Source organism: Conger conger, chromosome 9, assembly GCF_963514075.1.
Source record: "Conger conger chromosome 9, fConCon1.1, whole genome shotgun sequence".
In the NCBI taxonomy this organism is placed as follows: domain Eukaryota; kingdom Metazoa; phylum Chordata; class Actinopteri; order Anguilliformes; family Congridae; genus Conger; species Conger conger.
In genome coordinates, this window is record NC_083768.1 from 49381463 (window position 1) to 49405179 (window position 23717).

The window sequence follows — 23717 nt, forward strand, 5'->3', positions numbered from 1 at the left end:
CCTAAAGTAGTGGAGGAAGTTACAGTAACAGGACAGACCTACAGTTACAATGGGGTATTCCCATTGTACTCACTTTTGAGGGAGCACAAGGATAAATTCTGGAGCTAATACAGAAGCTCTGAAGGTTTTGTAGAAGAGCTTGGGTAAGAGCTTTATCTATGAGCTTTTGGTTGGTAAGAGGCTTGTATACATTTATAGAGAATTTAGATACTGTGCTGTTTAGCTTTCAAACCAAAAGTTTATTGTTTTTTTCAATGACAATAATGACAAGATCAATGACATTATCTTCTCACAGTTTGGGAAAAAGTCAGGTAACATACAAAGAGCATATGCAAATGGTATTTAGCCACTCCCATTTTTCATAACTATACACTCTTAACAAACTCCTGTCCTTTCTCACAGGGAATTCATATCTTTGCTGAAATTGTTTGGCAAGATGGTACGTTCCAGGATTTAAAATCACAATACAACCTACATGTCCTACCTATCATTTTACTTTTACCAACGTTTGCACATGGCCATGAAAACTTATGGAATCCCCTGGGGAACAGAGCTTAATGGATGAAGATCTATCCACTCTAAAGATCTATCAATTCCTTGGGATACCATTTGGAGCAATCTTTCATCTAAAAATCCTGACCATCCGCTCATACACTACAACATTATTCAGAGAACATATGTAACATCTAGAAAACGTCTCATCATAAAGCTCACTCATTCTGTGAGCTGTGTCCTCAGGAGTCTGTCAGCACCTTCATGCATACGTTTTGGGATTACCCCACTGCACATCAGTTTTGGAGCCAAGTGGCCACAGCTTTATCCCATATTAGTAACAGATATTCCATGCTCTCCCAGAGTACTAATTTTGAATGATTTGTCTCGAAAATGTGTATGGTTTTGCATACTGCAGCTAAAATGATGCTTGCACAAAGATGAAAGCCACTGGATTCCCTGTCCTGGTTTCATTGGGTAAATAGCTGTCTCCAAATGGAGACATTGATTGCTCAGATTCATTGAGCTAATTACAGAAAGTTGGATGCCTGGCATCTGGCAGCTGCTGCTGTCAGATTTGTCTTATGATTTCGGTTGTTTTGATTTCAGTTGTCTGTCGGGGGTGGGGGGGATGTTTTAAGTGTGGAAAAAAAAGCAGTTGACTATTCTGTTAGAATTTTTTTTTTTCATAAAAAACATTTGATCACAAAAAAAACCGTAAAACCAAACCACAAGTTGCAGAGATGGTGCCAGTACTGAAAGCAACAGTGAGACCGCCTTCATATCAATGTTTCTAGTCCAGTAGAACAATTATTTTGTGCTCTGAATCTGGCATGGTATTCATATTTCATTATAAATGATGTGTTCAAAATCTTTGGTCTTTTATAAAATGCATTAAAAATGTATCAGGTTTCTGCAAGTAATGATGAAATGATGAAAAAATAATGAATTGTGCCCACCATGGCATGCATCATGCACCGCTCTGAAGCTAAATGTGGAATTATTATTTTATTCCTCTTGGAGGAAACTCCAGCTCCCAGCAGGCTCTGCGTCCCTCATTCATGGACTACTTTGACAAGCAAGGCAAGCAAGTCCCCGATGACTGTAGCCAGAACAAGCAGGAGCCATGCCTCATCACCAAAAATGTATTCCCTGACAACTGGAAGGTTCCCCAAGATGGGGATTTTGACTTTGTAAGTACCATTTGTTTTTCTGTGTGTGTGCTTGCATGCTTGCCTGTGTGTGTGTGTGTGTGTGTGTGTGCAAGCACTCTTGTATTTAATTTCCATTAAAGACATACTAAAATGTGGTTAATAATTTGTGAAACTAAATCTCTTCTCATATGTTTGGTTGGTCCATGTGATCACACATACCTCTCTCACTGTAACACTGTCCTGCAGTCACACTGATCTACATGGAGACTAAACACTGCCATAGGAAAACCTTTCACCAACTGAATATGGTGGAGGCAGCTATGGACGTATGTGCAGACCTGGCACTTTTCAATTGTTTGCCTGCTTATCTGCTTATTTCATATCTCCAACCTACTCAGACTACACTCATTGCTGCAATATTGAATCAGTGGAGCCCATGCTCTCCACTGAAGCATGGGCTCTTCTTAATTTCACTCATTTACAAAAGTTGGATTTGCAGCCATAAGTTGGAGGAATACATTTCACGTGTAGTAAAACTGGCAGGCCTCAGGCACCCAATCAACCTATAAAGGTCACTAGCAAGCGATTAGATGCTCTATTGCTGCATTTCGGTCTTATAGGAATTGCGAAAATTACAACCTTCCGACTGGAAAAAAACGCTCGGGTCAACCTCAAAGTTGTAATTCCGAGTAGGAAATATGGGAACTTTCTGACGGCTCTGATATCTCCGACCTATTGGTAAAACCTACGGAAGTCACGTGAATGTGTAGCTGTCAAGGTTCGCGAGAAAAAGAGGGAGCTGGGAGAGGGACAAACTGTAGCAGGCTATATGTTCTGCCAGTGTCAATAATTTAGACAAGGTAACGTACCAAGCATAACTTTATCCTATTATTTCCCTGTGGTGAGTCCATGTTCCTAGATGCCGACATGCGACTGTTTTGGGACCCAGTCAAATCCACTCCCACCAATGTGCAAGGCGTGAACACTACCAAGTCAGGGCAATGGGAAATCCTCCAGTCTTTCCGCTTTCTCCTATGTGACATGAACGCAGCATAATCCCAGTTGACTGAAACCCTCCCTTCCCTTGGGTACGCGAGCACCAACATCGCCCTGCTGCAGTGCTGGCTACAGTCTGTGCTGGTACAATCCAGATTCAGAATCAGCCCAGAGGGCCCATCCGTGCACTAGAAACAAACAGACGTGTAACTAAGACAGCGTTTGTACACAGGAGAAGCGAAATGACAAAACGGATGTGGAGCATTTTCGGCACGGCACTTCAATCCTTGAATTTGAACGCCATTTCTCCTGCCGTGGTTGAACGCCTGTCCCACAGCACCCGAAATGTCCATACGTGTATCCGTAACCCTTCAGAGGTCACCGTAGACACGCATGGGGAGATAAGCGGGCACTGTGTCATGGTGCCAGTGCTTAGCTGGGAACACTCAGTAGGGGAGATTGCAGTTATTCCAGGCAGTCTGTCTTTGGACTGCGGGAGGAAACTTGTGTGGGCACTGTGAGAACGTTCTAACCACGCAGACCGATGCTGGAGCTACCAGGCAGCAACACTACCCACGGAGCCTCCGTGCCACATCACACTTGGGTTTCAGGCCGTTTGCCAATTAAGGGTTTCTGCCATATAGGTCGCTCAGTCTTGGCCCACTCATAGGAGCCGTTCCATTACTTTGATGTCCCAAGGTCTGAAAGCCTGCTCAGTAATTTTAAATGAACTAACAAGAGTTTATAGAGTCCAGCTGGGATAGTGTGTGTGGTTTCAGAGTTAAAGGCATGCTATGCAGAATGTTAGGCCTCGATGTGGCCTTCTGTTTAAACACAAAAAATATCTACACCCCCCCATTCTTAACCCCACCTGCCGACACCCCCAGATGATTCTGACCCTCGCAGACTCCTGTGTGATACCAATGAGCTAAGAAAACCATGGTCTGATATGATTAGTAAAACATCTGTTTCAGTAGTCACTTTCCATATTTGCAGGATACAAAGCCATTTAGTTAGTTTTTTAACTGACAGTGGTGATACTAGCCACTGCTAACAACGGTGGATTGTATTCTGACTCTAGCCTGCCTGGAAGGAAGCACAGTCCTGTAACATAAGCATGCATACTCACAAACGCATCAATTCATTCTAGCTTTTATTTTTATCAGACATCTCGAGTCTTCTGAAAGTCCGGGAGGCTGGGCTCCCTGCCCAGGAGAGGAAATAAGCCGGTAAAATATCCCAAAAATATAAGCAGTAGTATTGTTCAATGGGACCAGCTATCATGGCCCACCAGGTGACATAGGAAATTGAATTAATAACTAACAACAGCAGATACTACTGTAATGTTACCAAACATGAGCTAACCACCTAGCCACTGGTTAGCTGCCAATGCTAAGCTCTCGCAAACCCGGTCCACCACTTTTGTAGCCAATCCATACAGGTCTCCCCTTTTCCTTTTATTGGATCATAGAATGTATGAGGCTCATAGAATGTATGAGGCCCGAGGAGTTTATAGAATAACAAATACAAGCAGACAAGCAAGGAATTGGGCAGAAGTGAATACAGGCGCTATTTTATTTGTTGGGTTGTGTATTGTGTTTAGAAAAATTCGAGGTAGAAATAGTGAGTAAAAGTCATTCGCTATTCTTGCAGTTGTTTGACTTTTAATGGTTGAGGCATTGTCTGTGTGTTGTAAATAGTTTATATTTTTTTATTATTATTGTTATTCATTGTTGTTATTAGTTGTTGTTGGTTATTAGCACCAAGACTTGAGTTAGCTAGCAAGCAAATTGCTATCATTAAGGTTATCCCATTAGATAACTAACTCATCTGCATTAATTACATTTGGATTTTGGAATTGAAAGAAAATGGCATCTGCGATTTGTTTTATTTTTTATGGACAGCTCAACTGTCCATAATTCTGCTTTATGTTGATGCTGTGGGAATAATTGATTGTTTCTTTGGGTTCTTCGATGTGTCATCAGCCAGGGCTGCAGCTTCGGTTTTTAATTTTGTGGATCTGGAGATGGCTGGTCACGACTGCAGGCAGATGCAATTGAGCAGCTGTTGTGTATAACAATGTAACAACTGATTACAATATTACATTGTTTTGTTTATCTACTGAATATACTGTATATGTATAGTGAGATTACGTAATCTGACTGTTGTGATGTGATGAGTACATGACGGATGTTTTGTGCTGATCCTTTAAGAGAAGGCAGTTCACTTTAAATGGCAGGACCATAGTGATAGGTTGTCCATTTCCTGTTTCATGGGCTGCCTATAGCTGGCTGTGTGATGTGGTCAGTGTTTATCACCTCAAAACCGTCTAGGTCAGCAGGTAAAGCATGGCACAGGGGTTTGATTGGGCGATGGTGGGTTTACTTCACCAAACGTTTTTTTTGGCCAGCACCTGCCACTGTTCTCCAGTATCTGTTTTTGGCAGGAACAGGACACCACTGTCCCCGACTAGCAAGTCAATCAACTCGCGCCTTGTTGGTGGAAGTGGAAAACACTGTCTCACGCTTGGCTTCAGACCTGGTAACCGAGATGGCCGTGACCTATGGATAACATTAGTGTCAGGCTAAAACCATTGGGCGCCATTGCATTCCTATCTGTGGACAGGTGTATTGATATCTTGAAAGACACCCCTCTCTAAATGCATTTAATGCATGGCACTCCGTACCATTAAGTAACGATTGACATTGTCCTTGCCCTAAGGGAATCAGTGCACCAAACCATGCCTGGAAAATGTTCCCCCACACCATTATAGTAACATAGTGTACATATTCTTTTATGCTTTAAGTACATTCCTGTGGTAATATTATGTCCACATTTTTGCACTTACCTCATTGTAGCAACCAAAGATAGAGTCTGTCCTTGTCTTCCTTACTTTGTTTTCCCCTTAAACCAACAATAAGCTAAACTAAAAATAGGAATTGCTTAGAAACAGATTGTAGAATCGTTGGGAGCGTCTAAGGGCAAAAAAGCCCATAAGGTTCTCAGAACACCGTCAGAATATTGAAGGCATGTTTTCTGCCCAGTTTTTGCTCGATGAAATGCCTCAAAGTGGTTTTTTTTTGTATGCTGAAGTAAATACTGTTGCTAGGCAAGAGCCTGACCCATGGGCCCTGGCTTCCTGCAGATCTCCTGACTGAGCCTCAGGCGCATTCTACTTTAATCTAGAACCTTCTCAACTGACTGAGTGAGGGGTTTTTCCAATCTGTGATGTCAACCTGACTTTGAGCATTGACGCAGACCCTTCAGTTAAATATAACCTCCATAAGTGATATCAGAGAGATAAACAGACACGACTTTGTTACAAAGCAACTCGACCAAGGTGGTGAGTGGGGCTGAAAGGCTTGATGTTTTAATGAAGCTGGCTGCGTTAAGAGAACGCTGTTCAGTGTTGAGAGCCTGACGTTTCACTAATGGTGTGTGATCTTTTTGAGTGTACAGTTGGCCCCTGTGTTCTGTGGCAGGCCTTGGCAGAAGCTTCTGACACTACGAGAGTAGCTGCTTTGAGCGAGAAAGGCGCTAGGTATAATTTGCCCTGGATCTGCAGCTTCTGAGAAATTATCCTGCATCACAAAGCAACAATAGAAGGATTCACGCAGATTTTCAATACTATCCAACTATTCTGGCAGCTTCTGCTCGTGTGAAGCTCTGCTACTCTGGCAGCTACTGCTCGTGTGATGGTCTGCCTGTTTTCATGTCTTCCACTGATACTCTTTATCGCACCTTTATTTTATGTTTGATTGTTTTTCCACACTTGTTTCCTTTGCCCAGGTGAGGCTACATCTGTTTTAGACATGTTCAGTGCTCTCTCGCTGCATTTCAGTATACTTTTACATGCCATGTCTACATCTTGAATTTGGTCAGCCATGTATGATTTTTTTTTAATTTAGTTGGGGATGAAATAAATTGAAAATAGAGGCAACATACAATAAAATAAAAAAATTGTAGGCATGCATAGGCTCAAAAATAGACTGGAATATTGACTAAGATTATCTATTTTCAGAGGAAACCAGCGTACAGATTTTAATGGCGAGCTCTAGAGAAATGCTGCCTCTGGCTCTGCAGTGTGGAAGGTTGTTTTGCAGTGTGTCTGTCTGTTTTTTGTGAGATTTTGACTCATCCAGCTGTGAATGAGAGTATGGCAGAAGCTGAGAGGAGAAATGTCTCGTGCTATTAATACCGCTGAGAGAAAGAGAGGGAGAGAGTCACACATTCAGACGGTGCGTCAACAGCTGTATAAAGAGAACGGTGCAGCGCATGTTTAGCTGACGGTCGATTAATGTCGGCAGCCTGTCATTCTCTTTCCCCCACGTTTCCTATCACCTCCCCGCAAAGGTCCCCGGATTCCTGAGGGATTGTTCTGGAAACATGGCATATCGACGAAGGCCAGTGTAACGGCTGATGGATTGAAATGGCCGCCGTGTTGTTTCTCCTCGCCCAGCCGTTTCCCAGCAGTGATTTGTTGTGTTGCCTTTTGGCTTACTCCGATTGCAGCTCATTTTACCCACAGTTTGTGTTCCCCGCACGTGCCATAGAATAAAAACGGCGCTGTCAGACACACATACGCAGCGGGGCCGGTGACCTATTTTTATATAAATGTGTGCGAACGCTCGTGAAATGTAAAATCCTACCTCCACTGTTTAACTTCTTCAGTAAAGACTGCGGTAATGCGTTCTGTACCAACAACAACCAGGAGGCTAACGATCGCTCTGGGCCACATATTGTGCTGTACGGTACGAGGCAAAAGCGTCTCTTAAATTGCCGGAATGGGCGCTCTGTAAGTGAGAGCCCGTTTTTCCATTATCAAATGTGCATAGGACGATGGGAGACGCGGTGATTAAAATGGGAGTTTTTATACGCAGCCCTTGAAACGCAGTCCCAAGATTCGCAGGAATAGATTCCCGGCCTCTTCACCTTGTTTGGAGCATGTGCCATTAGCGGGGGTGTGAAGATGTCATTTTCAGCTGTAATGGCGGGAAAAAGCTCTCAGCATTAATGGTGTCTGTGCATGAGCGTTTGTGTGTGTGTGTGTGTGTTTGTGCTCGCATGCATGCAATAATGGTCTCATTTTAACCTCTTCTGTCCATGTTCAAAGAGATGTGAAGTCTTTATTTTTTTGGGTTTGGGAGCTGGGAAACTCGCATGAAAACTGAGCAAGGTCCCGAGTGTCCCTGAAAACCCACGCGATAAAATGATGAAACGCCATGCAATACTTCTCACCAAGGTTAGGGGGCACTGTCACAAAAGTGAGGGACGTTGCGAATTCCCATTTAATATTCCCCGGCAGCGGAGCACTAATTGAAAGACTGTGTCAATAGGAGCACAATGCGTGTCATTCAAGAAAAGAACAAAAGAAAACAAAAAAAGTCTGATTAGAATGAATCATCCTGTCTCCAGGGAATAGCAGGGTGGTTAAGAGTGTTTTTCCACCTTTTCCACAGAACCACACTACTACACATGCTGAGAAGTAATCAGACTTGTGGAAAAGTGTCAATTGCGTTGACGCAGACACAGTTCTGGGCTGAAATGTCTAAGCACAGCCCCTCGGGGTGTAACATGAAGGAGCAGGTCTGATAAAGACTGAAGGCAGGATTAAACAGAGCGTACCCCTGAGCGGGGCTGAGGAGTAATGGTTCCTGTCAGCGGAGCGCGGGGTGAAGGGGGCTCTCGCTGCTTCTCTGATGAGGCGGCTGTCGCCGGCTCTCCTGCCGCTCTGTGACCTGTGTTCAGATTAGGCCCGCATTAGCGCTCCTCATTGTGAAGCAGGACGCATTCGGAGACGCAGGCGTCTTTTCGCCGGGCCGCACGCCGCCGTTATGGTATTCAGGCCGCGTTACTCGCGCACCGCCGTGCGTGACGGGTGGGAGAGTCGGGCGTTTTCCTAAAGAGGAAAGGCAGGGGTTGAAAACGGAAAATTACCACAGACAAAGCGCTACAAAGCGCCTGCATTCTTATTTCGTTCCTGTTCTTGTGAGTGTTATCACTCAGTGTAATCACTTTGAACTAATATACCGTAGGAGAAGACTAGGTTCCGCCAAATAATGTGTCTTCAGGACATTCAGTATGCCTCCACAGAAATAATGTAAGAATAAAGTAAAGACATTGCACATTTCTTTCGCTTTCCAGGTGCCCTTGTCTGGGGACAACCTACCCAGCTTACATTGTAGCCTACATTTATTCATTTATTCTGGTTGGCAAGGTATAATCCATCCAGGCAGAGACCCTTGCTCAAAGGCAGGACAGCCATGCCCAAACCCTGAATCCCTGGTTAGCATAAGCGGTCTATGCACAGTTCACCGTAAGGTTGGCCGACTGTGAAGAAATGGCCCAAACTGGAGCTTCACAGCAAGGCTGCAGCCATCTTAAGAGCCTCACCTCGCCTGCTCTGAGATTTACTGAGGGAACCAGCAGGGGAAACCAACCCAGCCTCTGTGTGTCTGGTCCTATTTACTGAATTATGCTGGAAATCGCTGCTTACTTTGTGATATTAGCAGATACAGCACTGTGTGGATAGAGAAAGCTGCTGTGTACACAGGACTGGGTAAAATAGATCAAAGTGTGAGCCAGGTCAGAGCCCCATGGGACTGTAATGCAGTCTGTTGTGACCGGTGTGGGCAGCACAAGGGCTTTGGCTGGAAGAGGGCTTCCAGTGCAGCAGCCTGGAGGAAATATTGGGTCTCTGGGTTCAGAAAGACAAAAGCTACAGCTAAGTGTGTTTACACATACAGTTAAGTGTGCATTATCAAGAAGGCTTTTTTACATTTTGTTAATCTTTACGCTGTGCGTGTTGTTTATTGATACGAATGTTTTGACATTATCATATTTTTCTAAATGCCTAAATTCTTATTTGTATTGTCATTTTTCCCACAATTACTACTCTTATGAGTAGTGTGTGGTTATAAATCATCCTCATATTCCCTCTTTGATGTATTCCCAATTTTGCAAAAGGTAGTTCATGGCTGAAGTTAAAGCAGAAGTTAATATGCACACCTTTACCGGACTAAGAACTGTACTGAAAGATTACATCCATTGTTGCCACTGGTTCAATGATTTCTGCTTCATTCATGTGCTTTGAATCTGTCTTTTAATGACTTTTTGTGTCTGTATTCATTAGAGAACCACAATTACATTTTTAACTTCAACATCTCAGCATTTTAGTGACCTTTCTCTGTTTTTAACATCTAGAGTTGTGGAAGGCGTTGGTGCCCTTGTACTAATAACCCAGTCTCAAGTTCTGCCAAAGAGATGTATCCATTTACACTATGATTTAAAACCATATTGAATTGTTCAAACAAAGGAACATGGCATAATTTGTATGTATTAACTTCTACAGTAGCCCTTTACAGCAGGAACTAGAAGCCACCAGGACCCTGAACAGCATCAATACCTTGGTCTCTGCAGTACTGTGAAGTGTTAGGTAGCCATTTCAATTCCGTGTTAGTGTCGGTTTAGTCACACAGCTATTCTCTCTGGATCTCTCCTGGTTGTAAATATCATGCCGTTCCCGGGGGATCCCTGAGTTTTCTGCCAAACTGTAATGGTTTTGTCTTAACAGGCAGACTTTATGGTTTTGTCTTAACAGGCAGACTTTATGGTCTGTTTCATGACATCATTTACCTTACATAATGTGTAATTTAAGGCGTTAGGGCTAATAAAGCCTATTTTCTTTAGTCTTACTCACAGTCAGTAGCTTTAGAACAACAGCTGGATAGCTCTTGCATCCCATTTCCAAGTTTCATTTTATTGTGTTTATATTTGGAGGATTTTGCTGTGACAACAAAGATTTGGCCATTTCTGAAGAGGTACCTTAATGGTTCTTCAACCACCACCTCACACATAGGCAATTTTCCCTTTGAAAGTGAGGCTTAACAGACCAGGATTGTTTGTTACCATAGTGACAAACTGTCATTATAAAATGACAGGGCATGAGTTGGCTGCGCTGAACAATATTTATAAATATTACTTTAAAAAAATACACTGCCTCATTCTCTCTGCAAATTCAACATGCAGTGCTGTTTCATGAGTTTCTCTCTCATGTTGCATTAGCTACTCCTGGCTTGTCAGGTGATTTGTCCAACCTGGTCTCTGTCTGTGTCCTGCAATTTGATGAGATTGTTGGCTTTATAGGGGACACTGAATAGGTGGTAGTTCTTGGGTGAACATGACTGGAATAATTCAACAAATTTTGACATTGAATTTAAAATGTTACATATTCCATTTCTAACTTTGATGTTTACGGTCTACATTCAGGCCGACAAACAAATATGTATTTTTCACAAATGTTTTTTATGTGGTATAAAGCCTACCTTTATTCCAAAACAATTAATAACCATTATATTATTGTGCATGTCATGGAGCTGCATTAATGAGTTTAAAATTTAAATAGCGTGTGATGTGAGGGAGTAATTGTGCTGGTAGAATGAGGTTACCATGGCTTTGCTTTAAAAGATACTTCAGATGGTGAGACCGAATAGCACTCAGGCATGTTCTACAAATAAGACATCACTGTTGGTTGTGCAAACTGAGTAAATTGACTTTGGCGAGCATTCAATTCTGTACACGAGGTAGGGCTCCTCTTGTCTGACCTAGTGCCTGGACTCTCTCTCTCCCTTTCTCTCTCTCTACCTGTCTCTTACTCTCTATCCCATGTCTGTCATTCTGTCTTGTCTCCCTCTATGTGTGCTAGAGTTGCTGAGAGACCAGTGGCATCCTCTTTCTCTCATCGACTGCACTGGTTTCAGTTCTGGATATAACCTCACACACTGACCTTGCAAATGAAAACTAGGTAACCTAATTTAATGAAATATCCTGAGAAGAAAGCATTGAAGCTAACTGTTAATGGTGCCATACTGAGATCTGAAATTGAAGGGCATGTTATTGATGTATTTTTCTGGATCGGTTTAAGCTATTATTTTAGTTTGTTTATTTTCAAGCTATACGAAAGTTCTAATAATATTGAAAGCAAGAAGGTCAGTGCCACAGGCATTTAGACCTTCTACAGGCAGTTCCAGTTGTTTCTGAGTAAATAAATATATTGAACCTTTATTTAACCCCTTAAGTATGGCCCCTTTTCTTGACCCAAGCTTAAAAATGACATACCCAAAATAAAAGTGTTACTATTCTTGAACCCTTTGAAGAACAGGCATAATCCTGGTCTCTTCTGAAAGGTAACCCTTTGCTTTCCGAGAGTCAGAATTACACAAAATATTACTAAAACAAGTTACAGAAGCCCAAAAACAGTGGAAGTGGAAGCTTTTTTTCTGTTTTTGACTGGATGCAGATTATTGTAGCTGTGGCTGGTGTGATTAGAAAAACCAGGATCAATCAAAAAGGACAAATCCCCTTTCACAGTATCACCAAAAATAGCATTCTGCATTGTTTTTTCGAATCTATGTCTAGGCAGTTAAAAAAAATGACATTCAGAAGGACACATGGAAACAAAATGATAGTATGGGTCTTTTGAAGTGTAAAATACTCAACTTTGCTTACTAAACTATACAGCACTTTATCCTTTTCATTTCCCCCTGCCTGTCACCTTCCCCTACCTCTGTCCAAAACTCTCTCTCCTTGCAACCATGTTGAGACAATCATAAAAAAATAACTACAATATCACAACCATCTTGTATACTAATATATTCAATGAGGTCCACTGATTGAAATTTTTGCCCAACACCCAACCCCCAGTCAAACATAGTCCATAATTTCACTTTCTATTTATTATTCAAAAGCAGGCTGGCTCTGAAGCATACTGAATAATAATTCAATATTTTCACCGTATGAAATGGGGTCATGTCACTGAAAATGCCCTCTATTGTGTTGTCAAAGGTGTTTTCACTGTCTTCCTTAGAAGTATTCACTCAGACGAGAGAAGGAAGTCCTCTACTTAGATGTAGGCATCGCAAAAGATATTTTTTGTTGTAAAACTTCAAACGATTTTTGGTATAACTTCTCAAGAACTGTTTTTGCCGAAGCACAACAGACTTGGCGTGTGTAATGGAAATGCTACAGTTTCGTTACGCAGGCGAAAAAATGCTGTGTTTAATGCAAGCCAATAAGACATTATACACTGTTGGAAGCGTAATGTCATTAGTTAAAATGCCTTTTAATCGTCACTTCAATAACATGCCCATGTTCGGTTCTTTGATGAGCTGAATTATACAGAATTTTCTTACACACGGATGGGGTTAACGCATTTTCTCTGCAACTACATTACAAATACTAGTCAGAGATGGTTGTACTTGGGCTCATTGTGTTCGAGAGAGCCTATACAAAACGTAGTGAATACAATTTCTATGTACAATTACTTTTGTAGAAGTATACAATGGCAAAACGCACAACAATGATAATTCCTCCAGAGAAATTGTAATTAAGCAAAGGACATTCTATCAACGTTTCTCCAAGTTAGCACATTTTTCAGAATGAGAAACTACTATCCATTTGGTCTGCTGGACACTTGTTGTGAAAAGGACACATTTCCAAAATGCGGAGAAGGTGAGGTGACCGCACACTTGTTTTACCAACCACATGTTACAAAATAAGGAACTGTTGTCACTAAAGCATTGGCATCTTAAAATAGGTTATACAGATAGAATCGTGAGTTTTAACACTTTCCAACCGTGTATCCTGTTACCATAGTGATTGAAAATTGAGCCCTGAGAAAAGGATTGAATGTAAAAACCCTCACCGGCCCAGACCTGGCTTGTCAGAAGCATTTGGCTTGCCTGCTTCTGAAGTCATTCTGAGTCATAAGCTCTTGAAACTCTGTATAATTTGTAAATTGATTTTGAAGATTATTCCAGGGCCACACTGCAATGCATCCAAAGCGTTAAGAGACTTTGGGAGCTGGCCAGTTCAGGATGTGTGAAGGGGAAAGGGTTTCAGGGGTTATTTGCTAACAAAGCCATGCCTTCGCCCTGTATTTAATCACTTCGGTTGATTGGAGCCGCTGCCAGAGAAGACAGCCTGTGTCCTCTGAGCTCGTGCTGTAATTTGTAAGGAGGCGTTCTTGACCTTCTTATCGCTACCGTGTCTGAAACTCCGGGCACTCCGCCTCGTGAGGTGTGCACAGGTCCTCAGGAGGAAGGACGAGTGGAAATATTTCTCCCGCTGTGTTAGTACCGGACGCTTTAGCAGACGGTGCTGCGCAGTAATGTTTGCGCTCGGCTGTCGCTTAGCGGCAAGCTTCAGGCACCCACTCTGCCTTTTGCCTGGAGACCACACCCTGCTGTGAGCCTGGGAATATATTTATTTCGTTTTATGTTCAAAAGAGGCCAGGAATATTACTCTTTCTATCTTTTTCTGGAGGTGGGGTGGGTGGTAATGGGTGTGAATCTCGGAACAGCACTAAATAAGTGTACCTTCCCTGGAGCAGGAATAAGTGTTAGAAACATATTTTGTGTTGATGTTAAAAATATTTGTCTTCACCTCCTTTAAAGGAAAGTGTGCAGGGGGATTTGCTTATGGAGAGACTTCCATCCTTCAGATCGCACCACGCACCCCACCGAAGGCGTGCGTTTTAGCAGCTACCTGCAACTATTGAGATATGCACCATGAAAAAGTCAACTTCTGCCTTCATGTGTGGAGGTTCTCCAATTAATTAATACCTTATCTTAAACTGACGGAGCACAGAAGTGCCCCCCTCTCCTTGCTAATATATATAAATACATTTGGATTAGCATATTTTATTCAAGGTGGTAATTACAAATGTGAACATTTTTCTAGCAGTCTATAACCTGAACCAAGTAACATATGGTTATAATCCTTTCAGATTCTAAATAAGACATGTTTGAAGATAGTTTTGAGCCATTTTTCTCATCACCAGTACCCAATAGTCATATTTCTCGAATTTTTCATGAAGAAAAATTATGATATTTCCGAATCTAACAATGAGATTTGTGATGCTGTACCCGCCCCTAAAGCTTATAGCAAGTAAATAATAGGCTGAAAACACTCTCCTGCATATGGAGTAAAGGTTTGCAAAGTTTCATGATGATAAGTTACACTGAGAAAAATGTTTCTGGTGAATCATAATTATACAAATTTCACCATACACGTGGCGAAATCATTCAAAAGGTGGTATTATCCTGAAAGTTGAATAGTTGGGGGATGATTTGTAGCTGTAAACAGAAAAAGGTCAATTTGACTGAAAATGACCTTAATCAGAGGGCGCAGTGATTATGTGCTCTGATGAAACAGGGCACATTCATCAGTGTTATGTTAATGATGAGCAGTCTGCAGCTGGCCTGGTCCTTAAATTCATAACCTGGAATCCATTTTGTTCAAGTCTGTGTGCATGAAGGCCCCCAGAACATCGGGCCTCGCAAAAACATTTCCGTATTCTTATTGTAAAGTTCTCATACTTTTTTCGTACATAGGGCTTGCACGAGTGCGCCACGTCTAGTTCAACAAACGCTTTTAACTTCAGAAAACTGTCCTAAATGAAGATTTGTTATAACACACTATACGGTACTGTAGGTGGGTTCCATCAGATAGATGGCCAATGGGATTAACCATAACATGGGATGTAGTCTACCACATAGTCGGTACCTGATAGGTAGACTGTGGCTCATTGGTTTTGGCAAAACATAACAATATGGTGGACTGTTGATAAATAGTCTACTACAATATGTTTCTGAAAACATTTGAGGAGAGGAATAAGCAATGCAGTTGCTGAATCTTTATTCATATTTGATCTGCAACGACAAGTTTGAAAGTTTGATCCGAGTTCTGTGAGCCAGGCTGCGCCAACAGGTCAGGACCACTCGTAAACATGGTTCCTACTCCTTAAAAAAATTCATAATACCAGAAAATTGGTGAATGCGGCATGTTCTCCTAAATCACTGGCATGAGGTGATTTAGAACAAAACGGTTTGTACGAGTAGTCTTGCATGAGGCCCATTCTGCAGTGTTATACTCTGGCTTTAAAGACTAAGACAGTCTGGTGTCTCTCTGTGCGACGCAGCTGAAGAACCTGGGCTTGGAGGAGCTGCAGATGCGTCTGAGCGCGCTGGACCCCATGATGGAGCTTGAGATGGAGGAGCTCCGGCAGCGATACACCGCCAAGAGGCAGCCCATCCTGGACGCCATAGACGCCAAGAAGCGCCGGCAGCAGAACTTCTGAGAGCTTTTGGTCGGGCTCTGCCTAACCCCCCTGCAGAGGACGGTCTCGGAAAAGAGGAGGGGCCTTTTCTCATTCGTACATGAAGAGCCCTCCAACCTCATCTGCAAAGTTTGACCAATCACAAGTGTGCTTCCTTTCCCCCCTGGAGGCTGCCGCCTCCCTTCTCCCAGTGGAAAGTTCTAGAGGAAGCCAACCCTCACACACCCTGTCCCTCTCTCTCCAGAAGTTAGGTTATGCTGTGAAGTTTTAAATGAAATAGAATCATGTTAATAATGATAATAAATGCTGATACAGATAATGTCAGTATAACTGAAAAGCCCTGTAGAGGTAGAAGTTAATGAGACACATTGAAGCGCTGTTCTTTTTATCATCATCATCATGTGTAATTGATTTTGCCGTCATCGTTTAATGGGATTTCTGAGGCGTGAAAGTGGTCGCTCAACCCCAGGCAGTAGGCAGTGCTGCAGTGCCCAGTGAATCCGCATACTTTTCAGAACCACCTGTTTCCCTGGATCATGAGAATGCTGTGCTTACTATGGGCTGGTCTGCAGGGTGATATGTAGTTGAGCATCACACAGCGGGGAGTCATTTCTACAGTATATCCCTGATCTATGATTTAATAATAATTTGTTGTTTAACTGATGCTTTTATCCAAAGCGACTTACACTTGAATAGACTAAGCAGGGGACAATGTTGGGCTGTAGGGTGGGCAAAGTTTTGCAAATTTCAGACTCTAATGTGGGTTATGTCCCTGAAATATTTACAAACCATATGTAACAATTTTGCATTTGTGGAATCACAGCACTACTCTGAGCATATTGAAATGTTATTCTTAGGAAGTCAGTTTCTTAAGTTAGCACCTTTGGTAAGTGGGGCCAGGGCTTTTTAGAATTGTATTAGTTTGTTTCTTGTTTTTGAGCATTGATTAACTTGTACTTTGTAGTTGCTGAAAGGCATGACCCCTACGCACTGTTTCAAAAGGTTTTCATTATCTGCTTATATTTCACGTTTTTGTTCCATCCTGTAATGGGTCACTTAGTCCACTGGCCATCATTGATTGATGTTTTAAAGCTTTTTGTTTGCATTTGATGTTATTCCACTAAGTGCTAATGCCTTGTGATTCCAAACCCCCAGTCCAGCCGCCTATCGCTATACTGGGAAAAAAGACTCCAATGTTATTCATGTGTAAAATAGTGCCTTCAAGGATAATATCTTTTAAGAGCCTTTAAATGGTCTGCCAGGGTGTTTTTTTCTACTTCCCTATAGACTTGTAAAATCGAGTCTTTCACTTGAGCGATGTGACCAACATTTCTGTATCATTTAACAGAGTGCCTGTTACATTGTCTTGATTTTTATACTGTTATATTTCATAATGGTCTTTAATTTGCTTTGCGAATTTTGTCTTTTTTGAGCATCAGGTGATGCTGATTTAAACTTTTTTCAGTGGTTTTAAATCAGTGGTTTTTAATAAGAGAAATAAGTACAACAGGACACAGTTGAAAGGTAGGATGATTCATCTTCATCTTCTGAATGATGGTAATGCAGTTCTTCTTCTGAACATTGTACCTATTCTACCTGTGGAGCTGTAACGCAAACATCAGCACCACTGAAACAGACCTGTCTCACCTTCTTCTGCATGAATAAAGTATTTGGTCTGTGAACTCACAATATGCTCTGGCTCCAGATCCAGAGGATATTGTCCAGATATTGTGTAAGTCCAGAGAGACATGCTGGGTAATAGCATGTGAAGCACAAATGGACTCTCGCTTTCATTCTCCCAAGTGCAACTTACTAAATTTCTTTACGATTCACTTCTTGCATGGCTCCAGTTCTGCCCTTTGGATAATTGTATTAGGTTTTTATTGTTCGCAGTTTTCCGAGAAAATGTCGTGGGACCTTTCATAGAGGCTTCTGTACTTAGACGAGTGATGACGACAAATCCTATTGTGGTGATAGGTCTTTAACTTAATACCATGCCATTTCATTTCACCCATAGGAGTGGAGGAAACTTTTCCATTCCGAGATGAAGTTCATTAGCTTTTTTTTGTACTGAAAGCCATTTGGCAAGAGAAAGGGGGTAGGATACATGACTTCTGGCTGAAGGACTCGCCTGCGTTCAGCAGTCATTACAAGGACAGCAGCACCAGAGGGGCACAGCAGAGACAGTACGTCAGGCTTAATGTGTTGCCAGCATTATGAGTAGAGGGTTGCTATTAACTTTCCGTCTTTGTTCGGCAGTGAACTCTCGGCCAGCTTTTTTATGGATACCGTGAATTGAGGAGCTGTAACAGTGTATTTCACACTGTTGAGGATAAAAGCTATTCTGGTGCATCTCACTCCCAAAAACGTTTTATTGTTTATTATGTTCCAGGGAATACATTGTCATTTCTTAATATGAGCTAATGACTTTGTACAGACATGATAGGCTTTTGATCGGCAGTTACGGCACAGCAGTTGATGTTGATAAGCCTGGCTGCCTTGATCACATTTCTGTGCTAATTTTTATTTGCTATATGTGAACTAGCATTGTAAATATTTGAAATGGATATCACCTCTTACTGAAGACACCAACTTATTTTTAGAGGTATTTTGCTGCAAAACAATAAATACCTCTGCAATAACTGTGGCACTAAGTGTTTCTTGGAACTGACAGAAATACAATGACACCCTGGCTTGTATGGAATACAAGAACAAGCCTGGTAATACCCCAAGACTGTTTGGCAGGAGGGGAGTCTGAGTGGGTGAAATCTTGCCTGCTGGATGTATCCAGGAACCAGGCTTGCAACCAGAAGTTTCTGAGTTTGGATACTCAGGGGTAAGTATGCTCTTCATTGTCGGTACTCCATGTTACACTCAAGAATAAATTGTATGTAATTTAAGGTCTGAGTAAATGCTCTTCCTTCTTCTGCAATACATATATGTACATACACTCACTGAGCACTTTATAAGGAACAATCATGCAGATATGGGTCAGGAACTTTAGTTAACATCAACCATCAGAATGGGGGGAAAATGTGATCTCAGTGATTTCGACCATGGCGTGATTGTTGGTGCCAGAAAGGCTGGTTTGATTATTTCTGTAACTGCTGAATTCCTGGGATTTTCATGCACAACGGTCTCTTGAGTTTACTCAGAAAACAAAAATAAAAAACATACAGTGAGCGGCGGTTCTGCGGATGGAAAAGCCTTGTTGTTGAGAGAGGTCGACAGAGAATGGCCAAACTGGTTTGAGCTGACAGAAAGGCTACGGTAACTCAGATAAGCACTCTGTACAATTGTCGTGAGCATCAGAATGCAGAGATGAGCATCATAATGCACAACATGTCGAATCTTGAGGTAGATGGGCTACAGAAGACCACGTCGGGTTCTACTTCTGTCAGCCAAGAACAGAATGCTGAGGCTGCAGTGGGCACAGGCTCAGAAAAACTGGACAGTTGAAGACTGGAAAAATGTAGCCTGGTCTGATTAATCTTCTAATGGCTACTTCCTGCATGATAATGAACCATGTCACAAAGCAAAGGTAATCTCAAACTGGTTTCATGAACATGACAATGAGTTCAATATTGTTCAGTAGTCTCCCCAGTCCAATAGAACACCTTTGGGATATGGCAGAATGGGAGATTGTGCAGATGACAAATCTGCAGAAATTGCGTGATGCAATCACGTCAACATGGAACATTCTCAAAAGGAATGTTTTCAATATCTGGTGGAATCTAAGCCATGAAGAATTCAGGCTGTTTTGAGAGCAAAGGGAGGCCCTATCCAGTATTAGTATAGTGTTCCTAATAAAGTGCTCAGTGAGTATATATACACACACACATACAGTGAGCTCCAAAAATCTCTATAATTACAATTAATTATATGTAACGGCCGCCCAACTGAACTGAGGTTGTGGGCTCACAAAGATTGCCAAGCTGTTACTGGACCTTCAACGATAAAGGGGCGGGGCTTATGATCTGTCAAATTGATTACTGAATAATTCTTACTATAATGAAGAAAAGCCCCCAAACACCTGTCTGGTAGATGAGAAACACTCTTCAGGAGGCAGGCACGGATGTGTCGTGGACACTGTCCGCAGAAGAAATCCGCAGGCCGGATGGCCAGGTTACAGTTTGCTAAGAAGTACATAAAAGAGCCTGCAGAGTTCTGGAATAAGGGGTCTTGCTGTTTCATCTGTCTACAAGACTTTTCCCAGAGCTCTTAAACAAGCAGGAATTGAAGATGACTGCAATACAAACCTGGCAGAGCATCAGCAGAGAAGATACACTTCAACCACATGTGAATCTAAAATTGTTTTGTTCCAAGACTTTTTTGAGCTAATTGTATATAATGCAAATCAGCACACAATGAGTATTAATCACTTCCTGCCAACTTTATTTACAGAACTTTCTCAAATGATTTCCATTATTTTGCTTTCACTCTATTTCTCGTTAATGAGACATGTCTAATGAACATTATTTTAGTCCTTCTCCAAGACCTTAAATACATTTCATATAATAAATGCTTGTATTTGCCCAATAATTAGTTTTAATTGTTTTCCATTTATACACATAGGCCTGTACTCATAAAGCACTCACAAGTGCTGATTTTGGATCATATTTCCCCCCAGTTCCTAACCAATCTTTATTTGTAATATACTGTTCCTAGATCAGCACTCCTACTCTGAGATACTTTATGAAAATGGGCGATGGTGTCTGTCCACAAGAACACAGATGTATATCGAAACTTTCATAAAATGAACACATGAATACATTTGAGTGGCACTTATAATGCGCTATCGCCGAATATCTACTGTTCTATCACGCAATGTTCCTTGAAGAAATGCACACAGTACATTTCCTTCACTATTGACTAGGGTAGACTGTAGTTGTGGCCTGAATATGCTATAGGCTATTATTTATATGCAGATGATCCATCTTAATGGGTCCCAACAGGCAAGTAAGACCACGACTCACACGTGACGGTCTCTGGCTCCAGATTTAGTTAAAAAGACTGGCTATCCATGCGATGTAATATTTACCTATAAGAATTATACAATGTCGCACAGTTTCACACCCATATTTCTCTAATGCCAGAGTACAATAAATTACATACAATATAACATATGTTGCTCTCTGTATACCAGGCGCCATCAACGTATGGAATCATTTAGACTTTGTTCACTTTCAGACATCCGGTTTATATTGGACAAGCTTGCCATCAGTGATTTTACTTTGTGTGCGTAATAGTTACGTAAATTAATAGAGGAGACCTCTCCAAGGTCCTCGCCGAATTCGCAGGTCCTCATCGCAATCTCCAGCTGTTTCTGTCTTTTATAGAAGATTGAGAACTTGTTGAAAATCAGCGTGATAGGGAGCACTAGCACAAGGATTCCCGCGAGGATACAAGCGGAGGCTGTCAATTTCCCTGCTATAGACCACGGGACCACATCTCCGTAACCCACGGTGGTCATGCTTACGGTCGCCCACCACCAACAGGAAGGAATAGTCATCAGTCCGTCGTTTTCTTCTTTTTCCATAGTATAGGCCATCACAGAGAAGAAGGAGACTCCTACAGCCAGATAAAGCAACAGGAGGCCCACCTCTCTGTAGCTGCATTTCAGCGTTGCTCCCAGTGAGCGGAGTCCGGTGGAGTGGCGGGCGAGTTTCAGGACGCGAAAGATTCTCATCAGTCTAAGGACCTGAACCACGCGGCCGAGATTGGCCAGGGCCGGGCTGCTCTCCACCGCCAGGTTTACAAACAGCGTCAAGTAAAATGGCAAGATCGATACCAGGTCAATCAGGTTTAACGGATATTCAAAAAAGTGAATGAGATCTGGAGCCACCACGAATCTCGCAACCAGTTCGAATGTGAACCACCCTATTCCAAAGTGTTCCACTGTCTGGAAGCGGGGGTCATCAAGCTGTCTTCCGTCACTGTCATACATAATGAATTCAGACATGCTATGCATGCACATAGTCGCAAGTGAACCCAGTACGACCAGAATAGAGAGCGCACTAAATATCCGACTGACAACGGAATACCCAGGATTATCAAGCATCAACCAGACCCTTCGCCTCACGTTTCCGAGCGGCTGTTTGTCGAACTTAGTCGCATCGCTGTAGAACTCCAACACCTCGTCAAAAGAACAAGTGGTGTTACCCCCGTCGCTTCTGTCATCCCAATCCTCCTGTTCTTCGGGCTTCATTTTCTTACAGTGATAAACATTACTGCAACAGGAGTCGATGAAGAACTCGTTGATGCCCCAGTATTCTATCTCTTGGCTAAAAGAGAAAATGCACAGCTCTGCCATGACGTGCAGTCGACCGGTGTTGTAAAAATTCAGAACATAAGGGAACAGTGATGGATTTCTATCAAAGTAGAACTCTTTTTCAGCATCGTCGTAATCATCGCACAGTTCGAGAATAGACTCCTTCGAGTGGCATTGCAGTAAACGAGCCAGCCTGGTCTCTGGAAACCGAGACAGCATGTTAGGCAGAAGTCTTTTCTTGAGCCCTCCGACATTTATGCTTATTGTATTTTCCTCACAACAACATCCGTTCATCTCCTCTAGACTCTGCCCCGTCATGTTGGAGTGAAGTGCAGTGTGCCACAGGTGTTGCCGAAAGACGACGCAGTCCTGTTAAGAAACACTCCATCAGTAACAGAAAATGACCGACGGAAGCCCTGAGTGCTTGAACATTTGTGGTCTTGAACATTTTCAGAAAATTTTGACCATACACGTTCAGCATACACATTTTATCATCTATCATTGTATGCATTAAGTAAACTCTAATCTTTTATATACGGTATTTAAAGTTTTGTAGATAGACAACTAATTCCTTCACATTCAATATGCAATAGCCCACTGATGCACTACAGCCTACACTGCTGTAGCGAATGAAGAAGGTAGGGCATACGTTTAACTTCTCAAAGTCACTGCAGATAATGTCAAGGAACTGTAATCTGTCGATATTTACACTTTTTGCGTTGATTCATATTGACAAATATATGTTGATGAAATGCACACCCGGATAATTAAGATTTTGTTCAATTTCCAGCACGAAAAACACAGCAGCCTACTCACTGATTTTAAACGTCTTTTTCTCTGCCCTGGTTTATGTTGCCACCATGGTAATCCTGTGGAGTCCCGAAGACACGACGTGGAAGTTGTGGATACCGTTTCGTTATGACTCAGTGTGCTGTGCGTGCGTGGACGGTAGATTTTTCCGTGTCTGCATGCGTAACAGCGCAAACAAGGGGGTTCCCCTCCAGTAGGCGTACTGCTCCTTCCCACGTTGAAATTATCCTCCGTTCTGACATTTCTCCCATCGTCCTCGAAAAGCTTACATTAAGACCACAGACTCTATCCCTGTGTTTTCATTCCGAGTGCTGCACAGCAACACGGTGTTGAAACCTAGTCAGTGCTGAAAGAGACAGCTCCGAGTGCGGTCAAAAATTATTGTGCACGCGCTGACGGAACCCCTTTTGATTACCTGAGTGTTGCAAACAGCGTCTACTGCAAAGACAATATTATAAGTGCATACGCATGTAAGCATAGATCGACTTTCCACTGTTCTCGTACAATTCAATTTCGCGTTAAAATGGCATTCTAGGGAAGGATAAAACGATGCAATGCAATGATTTCATATGTGAAATTATGTAAACGGATTTAGACAGTCTGTGAGTGTGAGATATCAATCAATGTATTGTAAATGTTGCTTTTTGATCTGGGAAATAGGTAATTTACTTCAAGCAAATTCCCAATTTGGACGTGCGTTTATGTCCCTACAAGGTGAAGGGGAATGCAATAACCAACCAAAATGTGCGTGTATTCTCTCCTTACCGTCCGTTGGGTCTGATCAGCTGCAGTCAGTGGAAACGTTTGATGTTTCCCACAATGGTAGCTAAATGAGAAATTATGCGTTCATGAAGCAATAACTCACTCCAATAATTAC

At 42.2% G+C, this 23717-nt stretch overlaps 2 protein-coding genes across 3 annotated transcripts in view; one reads left to right on the plus strand and one right to left on the minus strand.

Annotated features, from left to right (window-relative positions):
* The window catches only part of LOC133136788 (serine/threonine-protein kinase 3-like), a 28873-nt gene extending 10472 nt beyond the window's left edge, over positions 1 to 18401 (plus strand). For both annotated transcript variants that reach the window (XM_061254521.1, XM_061254522.1), the window contains exons 10-11: positions 1516 to 1685; positions 15622 to 18401. In XM_061254521.1, the coding sequence (XP_061110505.1) occupies positions 1516 to 1685; positions 15622 to 15780 (329 nt within the window). In that variant the 3' untranslated portion in view covers positions 15781 to 18401. The remainder of the gene's footprint in view (positions 1 to 1515; positions 1686 to 15621) is intronic.
* A 1736-nt stretch (positions 18402 to 20137) lies between these two features.
* Positions 20138 to 23307, minus strand: LOC133137509 (potassium voltage-gated channel subfamily S member 2-like). The gene is made up of 2 exons (XM_061255827.1): positions 22847 to 23307; positions 20138 to 22399 (listed from the first exon to the last, which is right to left on the minus strand). The coding sequence occupies exon 2, from the start codon at positions 22346 to 22348 to the stop codon at positions 20912 to 20914; it is 1437 nt and encodes a 478-aa protein (XP_061111811.1). The 5' UTR covers positions 22349 to 22399; positions 22847 to 23307; the 3' UTR covers positions 20138 to 20911.
* Between the last annotated feature and the right edge of the window lie 410 nt (positions 23308 to 23717).